Source organism: Chiloscyllium plagiosum, unplaced genomic scaffold (genome assembly GCF_037043375.1).
Source record: "Chiloscyllium plagiosum isolate Xiang-an unplaced genomic scaffold, Cpla_swu_hap1 HiC_scaffold_2, whole genome shotgun sequence".
NCBI classification, from domain to species: Eukaryota; Metazoa; Chordata; class Chondrichthyes; order Orectolobiformes; family Hemiscylliidae; genus Chiloscyllium; species Chiloscyllium plagiosum.
The window spans coordinates 88,231,480-88,253,115 of record NW_028270140.1 but is presented as its reverse complement, the minus strand read 5'-3'; the positions used below and the strand labels follow the sequence as shown (position 1 = coordinate 88,253,115).

General features: G+C 40.7%; 1 protein-coding gene across 1 annotated transcript in view; it reads left to right on the top strand.

The window, feature by feature from the left end:
* Positions 1 to 21,636, top strand: part of LOC122560501 (aminopeptidase Q-like) — a 157,694-nt gene that overhangs the window by 94,342 nt on the left and 41,716 nt on the right. Inside the window, exons 13-14 of the mRNA XM_043711168.2 lie at positions 14,171 to 14,226; positions 17,633 to 17,780. Of these exons, the coding sequence (XP_043567103.2) occupies positions 14,171 to 14,226; positions 17,633 to 17,780 (204 nt within the window). The remainder of the gene's footprint in view (positions 1 to 14,170; positions 14,227 to 17,632; positions 17,781 to 21,636) is intronic.

Sequence of the window (21,636 nt, the reverse complement as noted above, 5' to 3'; positions counted from 1 at the left end):
TTCCAATAACTGAAGTGCCTCCTTCCTGGGACCTCTTCTGCATTCTCCAATGCATTCACATGCCTCTTATGGTGATGCTCAGAACTATACACAATACTTTACACAATTTGGAGCTGGCATAGTGGTTCAGTAGTTAGCACTGCTGTCTCACAGCGCCAGGGGCCCAGGTTTGATTCCACCCCAAGTGACTGTCTGTGTGGAGTTTATATGTTCTCCCACATTTGCGTAGATTTCTTCTGGGTACTCTGTCACTTTCCATAGTCCAAAGATGTGCAGTTTAGGTGTATTGGCCATGCTAAATTGCCCTGTAATACCCAGGGATGTGCAGGTGGATTAGCCATGGTAAATATGGCATTAGGGGAGTGTGCTGGATTTGGGTAGGTCACTCTTCATAGGGTTGGTGCAGACTTGATGGGCCCAGTGGCCTCTTCTTCACTTCTACCCAAGCTGAAATCTAACCAGTGTCTTATATAGGTTCATCATGACCTCTCTGCTCTCATACTCTATGTCACTATTAATAAAGTCTAGAATACTGTATGTTACAGTAACAGCTCCCTCTACCTGTCCTGCCACTTTAATGATGTATGTACATATATACCAGGTCTCTCTGCTCCTGCACATCCTTTAGAATAGTACTACTTATTTTATATTGTCTCTCCAAATTCTTTGCACTAAAGTGTATCACCTGACACTTCTCAGTATTGAACTTCAGTTGTAAAGATTAGGGTAATGCTGGAAAAGCACAGCAGGTCAGGCACATCCAAGAAGCAGGAAAATTGACGTTTCGGGCAAAAGCTCTTCATCAGGAATGAGATTCAATTGTCATGTAACCCCTACTGCACCATGTGTCAATGTCCTTTTGAAGTTCTATGTACTGTCCTCCCCACAGTTTACAAATCTCCCTAGTTTTGTGATATTCACAAACTTTGAAATTGTCCCTTGCACACCAAGATCTAGATCATTTAAATATATTATAAATATTATTAGTAAATTCACTCTTTTTGTTCATTCAAGAAGGCCTGGTCACATTGTCTCCTTTTAAAACATACCTTTGTTCCAAAACCAAATAAGGTTATCATCGAGGAAAGGGGCCTGTTTAAATGAATATTTTTGCAATCGACTGAGGGGGTGAGTGGATGAAGAAAGAAGGGGAGTTGGTTCATCGCTTCTCACCCAAGAGCTTAACAGTTTAGGATATGTCTTCTGGAACTCACCTGGAATTTCATCATAACACTATCTCGAAGCATTGCTCCATTTCTCTATCATTTTTCAAGCCAAGTGCCACTCTTACTGCTGCTAGAGCCCCTGTTATTGCTGCATGATGCACTTGAGCTGTGTGAAACCACAATAGTGTTCTTTTGAAGTGCTTGGATACACACAGGGATCACAGCTTCCTGTGGCAGGTCAATAATGAACACTGAGCATGCTGCATGTGCAGCAGTGCAGAGTGCTGGCTGCCTCTCGTGAATCACTATATATCTATTCTACCGAATCTTGTGTTTAAAAAACATTGTCAGAAATGCTAGTGACAGTGAGTATGACATAATTCAAGAAGGAATCAGATGAAAATTTTAAACGAAGTCTATTAAAATGAAATGAACAAAAAGCCAATAAAGTGATTAGAGTAAGCATCTCTGTTTGAAGAGTTGACCATGGCACTTGCATAGTTTTCTGTGGTTTTTAAATTTGATATGTTGTCAGTATTTTCATATTCAAACGTAAATCTTTTGAAGCATTTGCCCTGGCTAATTCAATACTACATCTAAACTGCAGGCCAAAATACTAAAACTCTATCCTCACACAATAAGCCAAACAATGAAAAACAAAAGAAACCTTTCCTTGAATTAATCATCATAAACTGTGTTTAATTGGCACATGGGATATAGCATAGTTTTTGCTGTGTAAGCCATGTCTAACTAAGTAAGTTGTTTTTTTTTGAGGAAATCACTAAGATGGTGGATAGGGAATTGTCTATAGAATATTGTACATATCAACTTCCGAAGGATAATTGATAATGTTCTGCACAGGAGATTTAAGATCATTACTTGCCAAGAAACACTTTGATTGGTTTGGATTGAATCTTGTGTGAATGTACAAAGTGATAATAGTAATTAATGGGATGAATCGTCAAGTTTTTTTTCTTTACTTGATATGAATTTTGTTTCCATGTTGAGCAGAGAATACATGTGCCTCAACCTACATCATCTCAGGGCATAAAAGTATAAAGCTCTTACTGTAATAATTTGTCAAACTTTGAATCAATTAGGTCATTGGTGAGAAAGAACAGAAATTTTAGTTATATCAGCCCAAAAGTATTTGCGAGCCATCTGGTACCATAAAGAGATTCAGAGGAGCCAAATTAGCCACACCTTTATAGCTTGTGAATATAATTGTAAATCAAGGCTATTAAAAATGCAGAGGAACAATTACAGTGTAATGAAATGAATGTATTTTATGTTAGTGTGGAAAAAAGCCAATGTTACACTTTTCACAAGTGTAACATGGGCTCTGTTCCACATTGACATAAAATATTTATAGGTAAAAACAATGACTGCAGATGCTGGAAACCAGATTCTGGATTAGTGGTGCTGGAAGAGCACAGCAGTTCAGGGTGCATCTGAGGAACAGTAAAATCGACGTGCAGGGGCTTTGCCCACAACGTCGATTTTACTGTTCCTCGGATGCTGCCTGAACTGCTGTGCTCTTCCAGCACCACTAATCCATAAAATATTTATGCAAATCCTTCCTGCTGATTTGAAATTAAGCCACACCAGATTTCTTTTATTCATTTATGGGATATTAGCATTCCTACAAATACCAGTGAAATAATTCTGTGGAGGCCGGTATCCTGTCACCAAGTCATCCTTTATTTACATGTGCACAGTACATGGACTCTGACCAGCTGGCTCAGAGCCCGCCCCGAGAGTGAGGAGAATCCCTGAGATTCCTGTTTGTATCAGTCAGCCAGGACTCCCAGATTGAGACTATTAACCTATGCCAATCAGAGAACTCATAATCAATAGAATCATGAGATGTACAGCATGGAAACGGATCCTTCGATCCAACCTGTCCATGCCGACCAGATATCCCAACCAAATCTAGACCCACCTGCCAGCACCCAGCCCATATCTCTCCAAACCCTTCCTATTCATATACCTATCAAAATGCTTCTTAAATGTTGCAATTGTACCAGCCTCCACCACTTCCCCTGGCAGCTCATTCCATACGCGTACCACCCTCTGCGTGAAAACGTTCCCCCTTAGGTCTCTTTTATATCTTTCCCCTCTCACCCTAAACCTATGCCCTCTAGTTCGGGACTCCCCCACCCCAGGGAAAAGACTTTGTCTACTTACCCTATCCATACCCCTCATAATTTTGTAAACCTCTGTAAGGTCACCCCTCAGACTCCGACGCTCCAGGGAAAACAGCCCCAGCCTGTTCAGCCTCTTCCTATATCTTAAATCCTCCAACTCTCGCAACATCCTTGTAAATCTTTTCTGAACCTTTTCAAGTTTCACAACATCTTTCCGATAGGAAGGAGACCAGAATTGAACGCAATATTCCAACAGTGGCCGAACCAATATCCTGTACAGCCGCAAAATGACCTCCCAACTCCTGTACTCAATACTCTGACCAATAAAGGAAAGCATACCAAATGCCTTCTTCATTATCCTATCTGTTTGTGACTCCACTTTCAAGGAGCTATGAACCTGTACTCCAAGGTCTCTTTGTTCAGCAACACTCCCTAGGACCTTACCATTAAATGTATAAGTCCTGCTAAGATTTGCTTTCCCAAAATGCAGCACCTCACATATATCTGAATTAAACTCCCTCTGCCACGTCTCAGCTCATTGGCCAATCTGATCAAGATCCTGTTGTAATTTGAGGTAACTTTCTTCACTGTCCACTGCACCTCCAATTTTGGTGTCATCTGCAAACTTACTAATTATACCTCTTATGCTCACATTCAAATCATTAATATAAATGGCGAGACGTATAAGACTCAGCACCGATCCTTGTGGCACTCCACTGGTCACAGGCCGCCAGTCTGAAAAACAACCCTCCACCACCACCCTCTGTCTTCTACCTTGACCTGGTTCTGTATCCAAATGGTTAGTTCTCCCTGTATTCCGTGAGCTCTAACCTTGCTCACCAGTCACCCATGGGGAACCTTGTCGAACACCTTACTGAAGTCCATATAGATCATGTCCACTGCTCTGCCCTCATCAAACCTCTTTGTTACTTCTTCAAAAACTCTATCAAGTTTGTGAGACATGATTTCCCACGCACAAAGCCATGTTGACTATCCCTAATCAGTCCTTGCCTTTCCAAATACATGTACACCCTGTCCCTCAGGATTCCCTCCAACAACTTGCCCACTACCGACATCAGGCTCACTGGTCTGTAGTTCCCTAGCTTGTCTTTACCACCCTTCTTGAACAGTGGCACTGCATTTGCCAACCTCCAGTCTTCCAGCACCTCACATGTGACTATCAATGATCCAAATACGTCATCAAGAGGCCAGCAATCACTTCTCTAGCTTCCCACAGAGGTCTAGGGTACACTTGATCAGGTCCTGGGGATTTATCCACTTTTATGCATTACAAGACATCCAACACATTCTCCTCTGTAATATGGACATTTTTCAAGATGTCACCATCTATTTCCCTACATCGTATATCTTCAATGTCCTTTCCCACAGTAAATACTGATGCAAAACACTCGTTTAGTATCTCCCCCATTTTCTGTGGCTCCTCACAAAGGCCACCTTGCTGATGCCTTAGGTGCCCTATTCTCTCCCTATTTACCCTTTTGTCCTTAATGTATTTGTAAAAACCCTTTGGATTCTTCTTAATTCTATTTGCCAAAGCTATCTCATGTCCCCTTTTTGCCCTCCTGATTTCCCTCTTACGTATACTCTGGCCAACCTCATTCCAATCACTGTAACCCTCCGTGTATAAGTCCAGGGATGTGTGCCTGTTCTTTATCTTGTAGCTTCTCCTTGAACATTTTTACCCCAGGTCTGGTTCCTCCAACTCTGACTCGGACATAGGTGGCATGTACCAGACCGTACCCGGTCTCTTATGCCCGGACCCTCTCAGAAGCAATTCCTTCTCTTCTTCAGGTTGTAATGGTATTGAGACTGTAGCATCAGCTGCATCCTCCTCAGACTCTGTGGTTTCTTCGATGCTGAACAGAGGGGGAGAACCCACAGTTTCTGATGGCCTTTCAGGCTGTTCTGAGGGGCTGGGTACGTTTTGCTCCTGTCCTGTTTGCGAGGCAGCAGCTTTCATGTGATCCATAAGTGTGTTCAGAACTGTCTCACCTACCTGAAATCTGTATATCACAGCATCTGACCTTGCATCAACATTGCTTCGTGCCCCTGCAGCGCCTTTTCTGTACTTTCGACACCAAAGTTTGTCCCTTGAAATAAACTGTCTCTCTCACTTAGAGGAAGTGTGGCTAGCATTGTTGTTCCTGATGTTATCTCACCCTCTCACCCCACGTTCAGAAATATCAGGTTTAACCTGGTGCTGAGTCTTCTCCCCGTCAGCAACTCTGTTGGAGCTATTCCTGTAGTTGTGTGAGGGGTGGTCTATAATCAAACAGGAACAGGGACAGTTTAGTATCGAGTGATACTGTGGGCTGTTTCTTTAGGCCTGCCTTCAGCATTTGGACTGCTCTTTCCACTAGGCTGTTGGCTGATGGATGCTATGGAGCAGTCTGAACATGCCAAATGCTATTCAACCTTTAGGAAATCCTCAAGATACCTGCTGGGAAATGACATCCCTCTCTCCAAGTCCAGAGTTTACCTGACCATTCCCACGAATGTGAGGGAGCTGCTGGCAGTAATTTTTGTCCTTGTTTGCACTCTGGGCACTGCACCACCAATGGGGCTATGTTGGCATCCAATCCCGGCCACCAGACTTAAATTCTTGACAACATCTTAATTTAGAAAATCTTGCATGACCCTGGTGAGGTTCAGCCGGTATCTTGAGGTGACATTTACTTGGGACAATCACTCTTGCTCCCATTAATAATACGATGTCCTCCACAGTGATCTGGTCTTGCCTGGTCCAGAAACGTATCAATTTGGGTTGTGATGGCCCTTTTGTTTCCCCCATCATCACCAGCTCTTTTAGTTTTGCCAGGGCAGGATCTTTTTCTGACAATAGTTGGATATTGTCAGCGATGACTGGAAAGGTGTTCAGAAAGTTTAAAACCAGAATAATTTCTTCCAGGGGAGGCAGTTCAATACACACGTTTGTCACTAGGCCTCCTCGAGATTGTTTCAACATATAATTGGACGCATTGAGAATAAGGGCCCACCGCTGGATTCAACCTGAAGCTTTTTGGGTGGCACCTTCTTATCTTCTTTAAGTAGCCCTAGCAGGGGTTCATGGTCCATTATTATTACAACTTTACATCCATAAAGGAAAAGTGGAACTTTCTCACATCAGAGATGACCGACAAACCTTCTTCCACATCTGGGCATATTGGCGTTTGGCATCAGCCAAAATCTAGGAAGCACAGACTACCAGGTGATTCTCTCCGCTGGGCAACTTATGAGCCAACGTTATCCTGATACCAAACAGGCAGGCATCACATGTCTGCACTACCTCTTGCTTGGGATCATAGAGGGCCAACACCTTGGACAATGATAGCTGCTTTTTCATTTCCCTAAAGGATACATCTGAGATCATTTCCAAGACTGACTCTTTTCCAATAACAGTTGTAAGGGTGTCAGGATGGAGGCCAGGTTACATATGAATTTTCTGTAAAATTTCATCAACCTAAAGTAAGACTTAAGCTCCAGTACAGACATGGGAGCCGGGAGACATTTGATCACTCTTACTTTTTCTTCCAATGGGTGTAACCCAGTCTTGTCAACTCTGTAATCCAAGTAGGTCACTTGGGCTACCTGGAACTCACATTATTCTCTTCTAAAGCATACGCCCACCTGGGAGAAACATTTAGGCACGATATCCGAGTTTTCCAAGTGCTCTTTATTGGTCTTCCCAGTTATTAGCACATCATCCCGATAAATGGTAACCTGGAGTAGACTTTTTAAAATGTTTTCCTGTGCTGGATAAGGGCACAGGCAGTTGATACTCCAAATGGTAGCAAATAGGTACAAAACTTTATAAGCATTAATTGTGGAATATTTCTGGGACTCCTCATCTAGTTGCAATTGCAGATAAGCATGGCTCATATCCAGCTTCGTGAAGGACAGTGCCACGCCATATTTGTGCACAACTCCTCTATGCGAGGGATTGGGTATTTATCCAGCAGCAAGAAGTGGTTTACCATTTGCTTAAAATCCCACAAAGGTGAACCAACTCATCAGGCTTCACAATCGGTACAACCAATGCTGCCCATTTCGCAAACTGTAATGGTTTGTTGAGTCTTTCACTTTCCGGCCTCCTAATTTCTGCCTGTACTTTTGCACATAAGGTAAATGGCACTGGGAAGGCCTTGCAGAATCATACAGTTGTTTCCTGATCAACAAGTTTAATCTAGATAAATGTGAGGTGCTGCAGTTTGGTGGGGCAAATCAGGGCAGGATTTACATGTTTAATGGTAAGGACCTGTGGAATGTTGCCGAACAAAGAGACCTTGGATTGCAGGTTCATATTTCCTTCAAGGTGGAGCCACAGGTAGACAGGATAGTGAAGAAGGCATTTGGTATGTTTGCCTTTATTGCTCAGTGCATTGAATTCATGTTGCCGTTTGGCTAGGCCACGTTTGGAATACTGCATTCAATTCTGGTCTCCCAGCCATAGGGAAGACATTTTTAAACTTGAAAGGGTTCAGAAAAGATTGCCTATAGGGTTTGAGCTATAGGAAGAGGCTTTATAGGCTGAAGGGTGTCCTTATAAACGTTTATAAAATCATGCGGAACACAGATAGGGTGAGGATAGGAGTCCAAAACTAGAGGGTTTAAGGTGAGAGGGGAAAGATTTAAAAGGGACCTGAGGGGCAACTTTTTCACACATATGGTACGAAATGAGCTGCCAGAGGATGTGGCGGACGCTGGTCCAATTACAACATTTAGAAGACATCTGATGGGTATATGAATAGGAAGGTTTAGAGGAACATGGGTCAAATGCTGGTAAATGGGACTAGATTAATTTAGGATATCTGGTCAGCATGGACAAGTTGGACCAAAGGTCTGTTTCCATGCTGTACATCTCTATGACTCTATGTAAGGTGGACTTGACACCTTTGCTCATTCCTAGACCTTCCTGAAAACTGTCCAGGTATTTACTTAGGACTTCACTCAGGCAACCATTTTCCAGTGGTAAAATATTGAGCCAGTCAAAGTGAATCATTCTTAACCAATTCTGTCCCATCAAGTTTGAGCCTGAGCCTTTCACTATGATCAGTGGGAACTGCATTTGTTGCTTCTCATAAGAGACTGGAACTGAAGTTGTGCCCTTAATCTGTAATAGTTTCCCAGTATAGATTCTCAGTCTGCCTGAGGTCTTGCGCAAACCTAAGGATTGGATTACAAAGCAAATCTTGTTAAAGAGTGATTCTGCAATCACTGATACAACTTCATCAGTATCGACTTCCATCAATATCGGGTAACCATTTAACCAGACATTTATTTTGATTGGTGCTGATTTGGATGTTGTTAAGCAATGTAACTGTTCCAAACCAGGTTTTCCAGGGTATACAGTCTCCTGGATACTAGTCTTTGATTTCACTTGCTCAAGTCAGGCCTCTTAGGACTCCTTTGCTACCGGCAGCAACTACAATGGCTTGCTGGCCCTAATCTTGAAAATCATTTTAGCCACTTGGCTCAGTTTTGTTTTGGGGTTTTGCTCTGGGCTGACCTCGGGCCCATGAGCTCAGGGTATGTCCTGTGTGAGGCTATGTAATAGCCTGCACTCAAGTGGTGTTCCCCAAGCTCAGTTGGACAAGTGAGGCTGTCCACTTCCATCGGATACCCTACAGGTCACATGCTTCACTTGCTGCATTTTTGAATGTCGAAGCCAGTTGTCGTGCCTATTGAAGTCCAGTTGGGCTTCAGCTAGTAGGCACTTTTGCATGGTTACATTGTTAATCCCACATACCAAACAGTCTCTCAGCGTCTCAATCAGAGTTAACCCAAAATCACATGCCTGTGGCAGTCAACTTAACCTTGTCAAAATTCCTGATACAGATTTCCCTAGTTCTTGAACTGCTAAATAAAACCAATATTGTCTCAGAATTAAAGGGGGCTGAGGGTGGCAATATTCCTTAACTAAATAGGTTAACTGTTGAATTGTATTGATATCTCATACCTCAGGGAAAGTTAGGCTCCTAATAACCAAAAATGCTATACAATATCCTTTCATTGCCACATACTCCATTTTATAATGTCTAGATTCTTATCGTGACAAATTAGGTACAAGGACCTAGATATAAATCTTGGATACAGCAGAGGAATAAAAGTAGTTGTATTACTTAGAGAGTTGAAAAGTAATGCAAAAATAGGACATCATTGAAGGGTTGACATTACAGTAAAGTAGGAAATTTCAAATAGACATTACAGTGTAGCAGCTCAGCGCAGGTCCTCTGCACTTGGTCTGACCGCCCACACCAGACCCCAGTCCATTAGCCATCCCTGCTCTGCTCCAAGCCAGAGACCACTCTGTACCAGCACTCAGCTGCTCCAAGATAAGTTTGCAAACCGTCAAAAGAAAAGCGCATTGCTTTTCAACTGTCCCAATATCATTTGCATGGAATAAATAATGGCTTCCATTTACTGGGCCAGTCTTCAATGGCAGGATTGAACAATTCAAACTTTTCAAATAAAGGCATGATGCCAGAAATGCTTAACTCAACTCGAAGATGACTGTTGTGAGCAGGTTTTCTTTAGGAGTGTACTGTTTTCTCTCATCGCCACTGAAATACTTCCACAGAGGCTGGTATTCCTTCACCAAGTCACTCTTTATTTACACGTGCACAATGCATGAACTCTGACCTGCTAGGTCAGAGCCAGTCTCTCGAGTGAGGAGAATCCCTGACCCTCCTGTTTATATCTGTCAGCCAGGGCTCCCTGATTGACCCAGATTTATAGCGCAATCAGGGAACTCATAGTCAATGCGATCCACCTAGCCAACCTCGTTCTAATCACTACAACGAGCATTTGTTGTCTGTCTCAAATTACTCTTGAACTGAATGGCTTGATGGGCCATTTCAGAAGGCAGTTAAGGGTCAACTACATTGCTGTTGGTCTGGAGATGCATATCGACCAGACCAAGTAAGGATAGCTCATGTCCTTCCTGGAGCAGATTCTTAAAAATTAACAAATGTATTAATTGAACTCAAATTCCCCCAACTGCTGAGATGAGCTTTGAACTCATGTCTTTAGGGAATTAGCCTGGGCCTCTGGATTATGGGTTCACAGACAGCGCAATATGCTTCTATTTCCCACAGTGGGCCACTTTTAAGGTAAATTATTTTGACCTGAATTTTTGCTTCTAAGTGCGGACTCAGCAGAAAGTGCCCCAGAATTTCTAATTTTCAGTCCAGGACAGCTGGATTTCAAGGGAAAGCTGCCAGGCAATCCCAGAAACAGTGTGGAGATTGCCAGGTGCAGTTGCTGGCTAGGTAGGAGATCTGCCTTAGTGCACTGGCAAGTTGTTGAAGGAATGACAAAAAAAATTAAGCAATACTCAGCCCTCCAATCTAAATATCTCGCAACCTATTACAACCTGCAATATTCCCTAATTCCATCCATTCAAACATGTCAAGTCTCCAAACTACCCCCATAGCACTTTCTCCATGGCAACTCATGACATTCACATTTGACCATATCGCTGACTTCCTGAAACACCCTGCTGTGTATCCAGTGTAGAATTTGATTATCCTATTGAAGATAGTTTTGAAGAGTCTCAATATTATGTTTACTGAGCAAACCAAGACATTTCCACTCTAATTGGCAAAAACTAATTTAACTGTCATAATCCCTTACAAAAAAAACAACCAGTGGAATTCACTGTCCCAGTTCAAGGTGTGAATAATCTACCTGCAGTTATTGGTCAAGCTGTGAATTTACAGGCAACCCAGTGATTTAGTGAAAGGCTGTGAAATCAGACATGCAACAATAATCCTGTAACCTTCAGAATGATAGCAACAAATAGGCTGAAATAGCAAGAACTGTTTTTTAAACTCTTTTCTTACAAACATTGAAAGGTCATTGAGTTTTAAATGCCTTGACATTTGATAGCTCTGTTGATAGTTCCTTTTGACACTCTTGAAAATTCCAATGAGCTTAAAATTTAATGAGCCATTTTATTTTTTAACTCAATCATAGCATTATTGGCTCAACCGATTTATTGCACATGCCTTATTGCCTTGAGAGATAGTAATGAACTGTATTCTTCACCCATTGCAACTCATATGGTGTGGATGCATGAACAATGTTGTTAGGGAATGAGTTCTGCATTTTGACTCATCCACAATGAAGGAATGGCATCATAGTTCAATGAGAATTTGCAGATGGTGGCATTTCAATGTACCTGCTGCCATTGTCCTTCTGGATGGTAGATGTTGAGGGTTTGGAGGATGCTGTCAAAGAAATTTCGATAAGTTGCTGTCACTGTACATCTGTGGTGGAGAAAGTGAATGGTGAGTGTGTTATTTAGTGTCCCAATTAAGGACTGCTTTACTTTGGATGGTGTCAAGCATCTTGATACTCAGCACTCATTAAGCCCTCATAAATGAATTCTAACAGACTCCTGACTTTGGATAGTGGACATAGACTTTGAAGAGTCAAGAGGTAATTTATCTCATGTAGAATTCCTAGGCTTGCACTTTGTCTTGTAGCTATAGGGCTAGTCCAGTTAGATTTCTGGTAAATGCTAACCCCCAGGATATTGTTAATGAGGCATTCACTAATTGTAATTCCATTGAATGTTGATGGCTGATGGTTGGACTTGCTCCTATTGGAGATGGTAATTTCCTGGTACTTCCATGGCACGAAGGTTACTTGCCACATTAGTCCAAGGTTAAATGTTGTTCAGGTCTTGTTGCATTTGGATATGGGCTACTTACATATTTGAGGAGTTATGATCGCTGCTATACATTGTGTAATTATCAGTCAACATTCCCATTTCTGACCCTGTGATGGAAGGAAGATGATTTATGAAGTTACTAATTGGACCTAAGATACAACTGTGGGAAGTTGATGCATTGACGTCCTGTGGTTGAGATGATTGACCTTCAATAACCAGAACCATTTTTGTGCTCAGTATGATTCCAACCAGCAAAGAGTTTTTCTTTAATTCTCATTGAGTCCAGTTTTGCTAGGATTCATTGATGTCAAATTCGATCAAATGCTCTTTTGATGGCAAGGGCAGTTCCCCTTACTTCTCCTTTTAAAGTTAGCTCTTTTGTTCATTTTTAGACTCATGAGGTTAGAACTGAGTGGGCCTGGTCACCCAAACTGATATCAGTGACAAAGTTATTGTTGATTAAATGCCATTTGACAATGAGGATTTGATGGCCCAGTGATAATATCACTGGACCAATAACAAAAAGGCATAGACTAATATCCTGACCGAATCCAATCATAGCAGCTAGTGGAATTTAAACATACAGCTTCCCTCAGAAATGGTGAACATGAAACTATCATTTGTTATTGTTGAAAATCCATCTGGTCAACTAATGTCCTGTTAGAAACAAATTCTGCCATCCTTACCTAGTCTGGCATTATGTGACTTCAGAGACATCGCAAATGTCATTGACTCTTAGATGCCCTCTGAAAAGATCTAATGAGCTATTCAATTCAAAGGCAATCATGGATGGCCTTGCACTTATCCCATGAAAGAAAAACTTTAAAAAGATCTTACATGACTTTGCTGATGATTGAGAATAGACTAATGGAGTGGTAAATGTCTAGGTTAGACTTTTTCTGCTTTTTGTGCATAAGCCGTACTTGTACAATTTTCCATGCTGTCAGAAAGAAGCTGTGTTGTAATTCTACTAGACCAGCTTGTCTACAGACACAGTTAGTTCTGGAGGACAAGTCTTCAATACTACTGCCAACATGTTGTCAAGGCCCATTGCCTTTACAGTATCTAATGCCTTCAGCTATTTCCTCATGACATTTGGAGGGAAGCAAATTTGCTGAAGACAGACATCTCTGATGCTGGCGACTTCTGAAGTGCTTAGATGTGCTATCCACTTAGTACTTAGATTGTTGGAAATGCTTCAGCCTTGTGCTTTACGCTCATGTGCTGGGGGCCCCCATCATTGAGGATAATACTAATTATACAGCTTCCTTTTCTACTGAATTGTTTAATTGCCCATCACTGCTGAAGGCTAGGTGTGATAGGACTGCAGAAATTAGATCTGATCCCCACTGAGGTTAGGAACTGAGTGGGCCTGGCGCACCCAAAGTAATATCAGTAAAAAGGTTATTGTTGAGTAAGTGCCATTTGACAATTGTGGAATCACTTAACTTTATAAATCATTTGCGGCTAATGCTGTTTGGCACACAGATAATCCTATGCTGTACCTTCACCAATTGACATCTCATTTGTAGATATGCCTGCTGCTGCTTTTGGCATATCCTTCTTCATTCATTGTTGAGCCAAATTTGATCCCCTTGCTTGGTAGTGATGGTAGAGTGGGAGATATACCAGGCCATGAGGTTTGCTATTTTCTAATTTACCTGTTCAGAACTCTAGAGCAGTGAGACTTGAACGTGGACCTTCTGTTCAGAAGGAGGGGCACTGCCAGTACATAAGGGTCCAGCAGGTCATGAGGTTACAGATTGTGGTTGAATACAGTTCTCTTGCTGCAACCATTGGCAAAAATGATTTGCGATGCATTCGGTATGGGACTTCCAGATGTAAGCTTCCTTTGCCATTTTTTCAAACAATGGAGTCACTCTTCACCTTTAGAAAATTTCACATCTTTGTCTCTGCCTTGAAGCCTGTATTTAAGCAACAATGTAAATACAGCATGGAAACATTCACATTTTTCAATTGGAAATTGAATGCAATCAATCTCCCAGTGGAGAAAAAATCATTATTCATTACATTGAGTGTGAATGTGGTATTGAATACAACCCCAATTTGTAAAAGTTATTTGTTAGACACATTTGCATTGCTTTGAATCAATTAATTGTTTAAATTACTTTTCGTTAATTCTGAGAACTCATATTCCATAGGTTATTCCAAGTTCAAACAGAATGCAACTAATCTGTGATGCATTTGACCTAGAAAAGTGAGTACTGCATCAAAATAGAAATACTAAAGAAAATTATTTATTAACTCCTTTTATAAATATGCACACGTGTTAACATTGTACATATTATTTAAAGATTTTTTACAGTTACAAGTGAAGCATTATCATTTGAGTTTCAGGAAAAAATCTATCCTATCTGTAGAAACAAAAGTTGAGAATTGCTAGAGGGTTTAGGACAACAAGAAAAACTGTGAATGTTATCAGCTAAAAAATATATGATGTATTTTCTGATCCTTGACAATTATTTGTGATTTTTCTGTTTTTAATGTCCTTGGAATGTCACATTTTGACCACTGATGGAAGATATTGACCAATATTGATAGGAAGATAGTGTTGTCCTACTTGAAATGTTCTTCCACATAAGCTGAATTGTTAATATTTGTCAAAATAAAATTAGAATCCCTTTCATTTTACTTTTCATTTTATCAATTGAATCGGAGCAGGTTGGTTCCAATTTTAAGTCAGGTAAGCTCAATCAATGCCAGGGGCCTGGGTGAACAAAAAGATTGCATGTTTACACCCCAAACTCCCAGCCCTTATTTTAATATCCCAGCCCCAATGATCATCCAATTCTGTGGAGCTTAGGCTTAACTGGATCTTTACTCTAACAATAGTTACTCAGTAATTGTGTAGGGTTCCAGACCTGAGCTCTCTTACCACTATCTGTGTGTGTATACCAATGAAACAAAGGTTGTTGGTATTTACTGACATGGATGCAGCCTTCCTTTCATCAACAACCCTGACATAATCTTACTATATAATGATGAATGGTTCCAACCCACGCAGAACCAGAGGCAAGTGGATGGTTTTCTTTTATTCATTTATTGGTGTGACTAGTCATGAAAGATAATCTAATTGCTTACAATGCGTCTGATATTGCAATTGTTTATATTATTTGTCTTAATCGTCCATATGACTCTTTGGAGTGGATACCTAAAACTTTTGACATCTTTGAAATTGAAGGATCTTCTGTCATTTGTCTCTTAGCATGCATGGATCTACACCTCATTATGATCCACACAATGATAAATCTGTTGTTTTTTATTTTCATTCTCCGGATTAGGGTGTCACTGTTGAGACCAGCATTTATTGCCTAATTGCCCAGAGGGCAGTTGAGAATCAACCACATTGCTGTGGGCCTGGAGTCACATGTTAGCCAGACCAGATAAGGATGGCAATTTCCTTCCCTAAAGGACATTAGTGAAACAGATGGGTTTACACAACAACCAACAATGGATTCATGGTCATCATTAGACCCTTAATTCCAGATTTCTTTTACTGAATTCAAGTTCCAACATCTGCTATGGCAGGATTTGAACCCAGGTCCCCAGAACATTAACTGGGTCTCTGGATTAACAGTCCAGCAATAATACCATTGGCCATTGCCTCCCCCAGTTGCAACAGGAAACAAGATTCTATCTATTTCTGTCTTTAAGATATTCAAGAACTCTCTTCCTATCACCTTTCAGAGAGTTCCCAAAAATCATGACTCTCAGAGAAAATATGCTCTTCAGAGGGTTGATGTGGACTCAATGGGCCAAATGTCCTGCTTCCACACTGTAGGGATTCTATATATGATTGAGAAAGCAAAAATAAATTCCACCAATCCTGTCAAGGTTCTTGAGAAATTGTTACAGAAAGAGATGCTCTGGTGGTGGAAGAAACTCTCTTTTACTCAAATATTCAGGCCTTGAAGATATCTGTGAAGTACTAGTTGAGAAAAATAGTCTGCTTGAATCAACGAGTGGTGATCTTCATCTGAAAAAAAGTTGAGAAGGAGAATATCGATGCTAGGGTTCATTTGATGAAGATTGCCTTTGAAAAGCAAACGTTTGTTAATTGCAGTGATCAACCTCAAAATGATTATGGTCTTTTGAAGGAGGAATTGGAAAAACAATAAAAGGAATTCAAAACATAAGTCTTCAACATTTAGCCAGTCCAAACTTCAAATAAGATTAAAACAGGTAGGCAGGTGACAGACTCTGAATATCCTGCTATTGATCAGCATTCTGTCAAATTTGCAGACCATTCATATATATGAAATTTACAGGAAATTCATATACATCCTGGTCCAAAAGTTTATACCATTGAAGGTGATGGTGCACTCCTACGTTTTGAAAGATTTCTCAAGATGTCTTACACAGAGAAAACATTGAGCTAAAGCAAGTGTGGAGATGATGTCACAACCTATGAAGAGAGAAATTCCTACTCTAGGAATAGTAGGAACATAATCATTTCTATGTCTCCAGAATTGTCTTCAGAATGCTCTTTGTTGTTCTTTTGTCAACCAATTTCACCCTTGGAGATGGTAGTGAATGGTTCTTTCATTGCCACAGCAGCAGTGATGACATAGCTATGGAACTGTTCATGTAAGTAGGAAGTATTGCGCTTTTTTCAGTTGATGCTTTAACATTTCCCAAGGGAGGCAATGTTGCAAAGATAATGTCATTAGACTAGCAATCCAGAACACCAGACCAATGGTCTGGATCCATGGGTTTGAATGCCATCATGACTAATGGTGAAATTTGAATTTAATTTTAAAAAATACTCAAATAAAAGTTAATCTAATGACAAGTATATAGCCACTGTCAATTATTTTTAAAAATCTGGTTAATGGATGTCCTTTAGTAAAAGAAATCTTTATTTGGTCTGGCCTACTTACAGCTGCAGCCCCTTGGGGTAATTAGAGATAGGCAATAAATGCAGGCCTATTTACCACAAGTTAACAAAATAAAAGGGTTGAATGCAGAAGAAGTCAAAAATACAAATTTCATCTTCCTGATGGAGACGTGGCTTTTGTTTGAGCCTCACTGCTGTTACATTCAAGTTTTTGGATGTGTCACAGAAGGAACCAATGTGTTCACCTTTCATGGAAACCAAAAGGGAGCATATACATTAAGAAATCCAAGAACACCGCTGGAGATTAAGCAGCTGGATGTAAACGTTAATACATATTTGTGGGAAGACTGAACATCAGGAGATATGGAGTAAAAGTCTAACTACATTTGTTCTAATAGCAGCTTGTGGGCTGGTGTGTAAGTAACATCATTATAACATCAGATGTTCTCTCTTACCACCTACTGTAAATAGTTTTAGTTAATGAAGGGTGTTGATGTTACTAATGTGGATAAGGATTACCAGTAACTCAGGCCCCCGATCTTGTCATTATTCCTGCAGAACTCAGTGCCTATCAGGCAGGTGGACTATAGTTTGGGGTGGCAGGAGGCCACTGCTAGGGAATGCATAATAATCCCTAGCAGTCAAATAAATGATGAACAAAAGGCTCAACAAAATCCTTAATATTAAAATTTATATTTTTCTTAAGCAGAAATGTTGCTGAAATCATTTTGGTCAAAGTTATTTTGTATTTTTTGCTGCATAACAGGATTGGAAATATTAACATCAGAACTGCTCTCAGTACAACTACTTATCTTGCTAAGGAACAGGATAATGATGTATGGTATGCAGCTTTTCATTACTTCAGCAGACTTGAAAAAGTAATAAGGACCACCTACACATTTGGACTTTACAAGGTATTAAATATCCTTATATTCTATTTTTACAACCAACAATATAATGTTTTAATTAAGTAGTCTGTTTGTAGTTGTGCTCAATAACTTAATCCTCTAATTAGGGATGATTTTAACTTCTGTGTTTAAGGGAAATGAAAGCTGGAGAGGTGTTACAGGAAAGCTGAGCAATGACTTGTGTTGTGTACTGCCACCAAAATTTCATGTGATTGCACTGGATCCAAAGAACTGCTCCTCATAAGATGATCAAGACTGTGACTTGGAATGTCTTGTTGTCAGGATTGAAAAATAGACCCTCAGAAAAGTGAACATCCAAAGAAATTAATAGTTTGAATTTTTTTTTGGAGAATGATAAAGTGAGCCAGTCAGAGAGAATATAAGAGCAATTAAGAAATTCTCACAATGATGGGGGGGGTAGGGTAGGGAGATCATTCATGAATATTTTCTAAATAGGTATCAAGTTTGCATTGGCCATTATCTAAAGTGTGAAAACTTTTTGAAGGTAACATTTAAAGGAAGTTTTCAAAGATGTAGATAAAGAGGGAGAAAGAGAATGATAATGTTAGTCAACATTAAGTTGAAAACAGGAGGCTTCTGTCGTGGAACAGCATAAGACCACAAAACATAGAGAAATGGACAGAGGTACTGCCTTTCAGCAGATTATCACTTCTATTGGGTCAAATTGGACAAAGATTAAACGCTAATGAATAAATATGATTTGCTTTATTAAACAATTCACCCAATCTGGACAGAGACACACTGCGTGGGCAGGGATGGGAGCTGAGATTCTCTCAGCGAATCCAGAACTTCAAGTCTTCCCCAGATGTTTGGAGGTTTACCTCCCAGTTTTTTTCTGGTAGTCAGATGAGTGACAAACTTGACTTCCATCCAGACATGGAATAATGGGGGTCACAGTAGCAAGTAATGGGGATTGCAACTGCTCCTGGAAAACAGAGAAGAGGTGTCATTCTCTATGTCATCAGGCATACTTTGCACACTTTAAAAGCTTCTTTGTGTAGAAACACACACAAACATGAGCCTCCAAAACCAACAATGACAGTTTCAGTCTGTTACAACATTGGATTACAAATGTGTCCCCACGCTTTATGCCCTCTACCCATGTACAATTAGATATTCAATTAACATATAATTAGCAGGGTAATGGAGGGTCAGAGGATGAATTTTCTTTTAAGACCCTGAGAAGGCAGCCCAAGGGGCATTTGAATCCAGCCTTATTCAAATATTTAAATAGTCGATCCACTTCCTGTGAGGGATTAACTGCCCATGAACACTGGAGATAGGTTGGTTCGAACTGGGTTCAAGCTTCATAAATTGTAACAATTCACCCAGTCATAATACTGTATAGGGCAATTGCCCTGAAAGGGTTTAATCAGTTGCATTGGAATAGCTACACTCACTGAAATGTAAATTACTATCTCTGACGTGCTAGGGAGTATAAGGTAGTTTGTGTGTTGTTAGTGGTTAGCCAGTTACACTGACGATAGCATAGACTTAGTTACTATCTCTTAGATGATAAGAATGTCTCTTACCTAGTGTTAATATGGTTAACCTGCCTTAAATGAATATAACCTCTTACCATATTAGCATATGCTAATTCTTATAATCACATACATGACTCTTCCACCAAAGATTTACTAGTGATTTATCATTTATTATTTAATACTGGTAAGTAGTTCCCTGTGACTTTCAGACATGGCCATTTTCTTCAAATACATGCAGTTATACACTAACATTTCCACTCCCATGACTGTTCGATGCTCTCCATTATGATAAGCTGGCTGTCACTCTCTCTTCACTATGAAGCAGTGCAAGCCACAGAAGCTGACAGACTCCAATGTGTGTGGGTATCTAAGAAATGTCGTTCGGAGACATATGATGCAGCCTGTGCAGATACATGAGATCCCTCTGAGTCCTTATGTAGAAAGTGACCTGGCAGAACTATGCATACCATAAGTGTCCCTGAGCTATAAAGTGAAGGTCTGAACTGTTGAAGTGATGCAGGAGTTGTTTTGAGGAAGGGTAACATGTTAAGGCTGGTGGTTTGCCGATGCCAATGCATGAAGGGTGGAAAAAGGCAGTGTCATGGATCAAGTAGGAATGTTGCGAGTTAGATGACGACCCAGATAAATAAGCAGCGATAGGCAGAGTTCAATTCCAGATCAATAATTAGCAGCACCTCTGAAGAGGGAAAGATAATTATCATTTCAGATTGGTGACCCAATTTCAAAATGTCATTGATCTGAAAGATGGGCCAGAATCTTAAGTGTCCCCACCCTCCCCTCGGAGTAGGCTGAAGGTGGAGTACGTAAATTCTGACAGCACGGGGTGGCAGAATATTTATCAGGCAGTCCGCCCTTAAGGCCCTTAAAGTAGGCAATTAATAGCCACTTAATAACATTCTCCCTCTACTGTTCGTATTTTACCAGTGGCAAGCCATACCTATATCATATATGGAGTCAGCCAAGTAACTCCTGATATCCTGGCTGTGGATATAGGCTGGAATCCTCTTGTTCACACACCCTCTGCCAATCGAGGGCCCTCCTCTAACAACTTATCCATCCAGCTCAGCCTCCCAATCTTTGCACATCTACATGACCAAAGTTTTCCTAATGTCCCAGTAAAGTAAACCCATTTGTCTAGTCATTTGATGTTCACTGCTATTACTTGTTGAGGACCAATGACTACCCCAACAGTAGCCAGTCATTCCAGTGGTACTCCTGAGAATGAAGTATGACAACCTTCTCTGAGGGTCAGCAGTCATGACCTTCGGAATTAATTGCCTGATAATATAAAATACTGTGCTGGCTTCATGAACAGCTAGAACATAGAACATAGAACAAAACAGTGCAGTTCGCTCTTGATGTTATGCTGCCCTGTGAAACCAATTTGAACCCCATCCAACTACACTATTCCATTCTTGTCCATATACCTATCCAATGACCATTTAAATGCCTATAAAGTTCAATAGTCTACAATTATTGAAGGCAGAGCATTCCATCCCCCTACTACTCTCTGAGTAAAGAAACTACCTCTCACATTTGTCCTATACCTGTCATCCCTCAATATGAAGCTATGCTCCATCATGCTTTCCATCACAATCCTTGGAAAAAGGCTCTCACTGTCCACCCAATCTAACCCTCTAATTATCATATATGTCTCAATTAAGTCACCTCTCAACCTTCTTCTCTCTAACAAAGACAGCCTCAAGTCCCTCAAACCTTCCTCGTAAAACCTTCCCTCCATACCAGGCAACATTCTAATGAGTCTCCTCGGAGCACTTTCCAAAGCTTTCTCATCCTCCCTATAATGCGGTGACCAGAACTGCATGCAATACTCCAAGTGTGGCCACACCAGAGTTTTGTACTGCTGCAGCATGACCTCATGGTTCCAAAACTCGATCCCTCTACTAATAGAAGCTAATACACTATATGCCTTCTTAAAGCCCTATCAACCTGAGTGGCAACTTTGAGGTATCTAAGTACATGGACACCGAGATCTCTCTGCTCTTCTACACTACCAAGAACCTTACCATTCACACAGTACTCTGCATTCCTGTTATTCCTCCCAAAGTAAATCACCTCACACTTTTCTGCAATAAACACCATTTGCCATCTCGCAGCCCAGCTCTGCAGCTTATCTATTTCCTGTGGTGGAGAGTTGTTTTTCAGACTGGAGGCCTATAAATTTGTAAATTGTAAATTTTTTCTGAACCCTTTCAAGTTTCACAACATCTTTCCGATAGGAAGGAGACCAGAATTGCACACAATATTCCAACAGTGGCCTAACCAATGTCCAGTACAGCCGCAACATGATCTCCCAACTCCTGTACTCAATATTC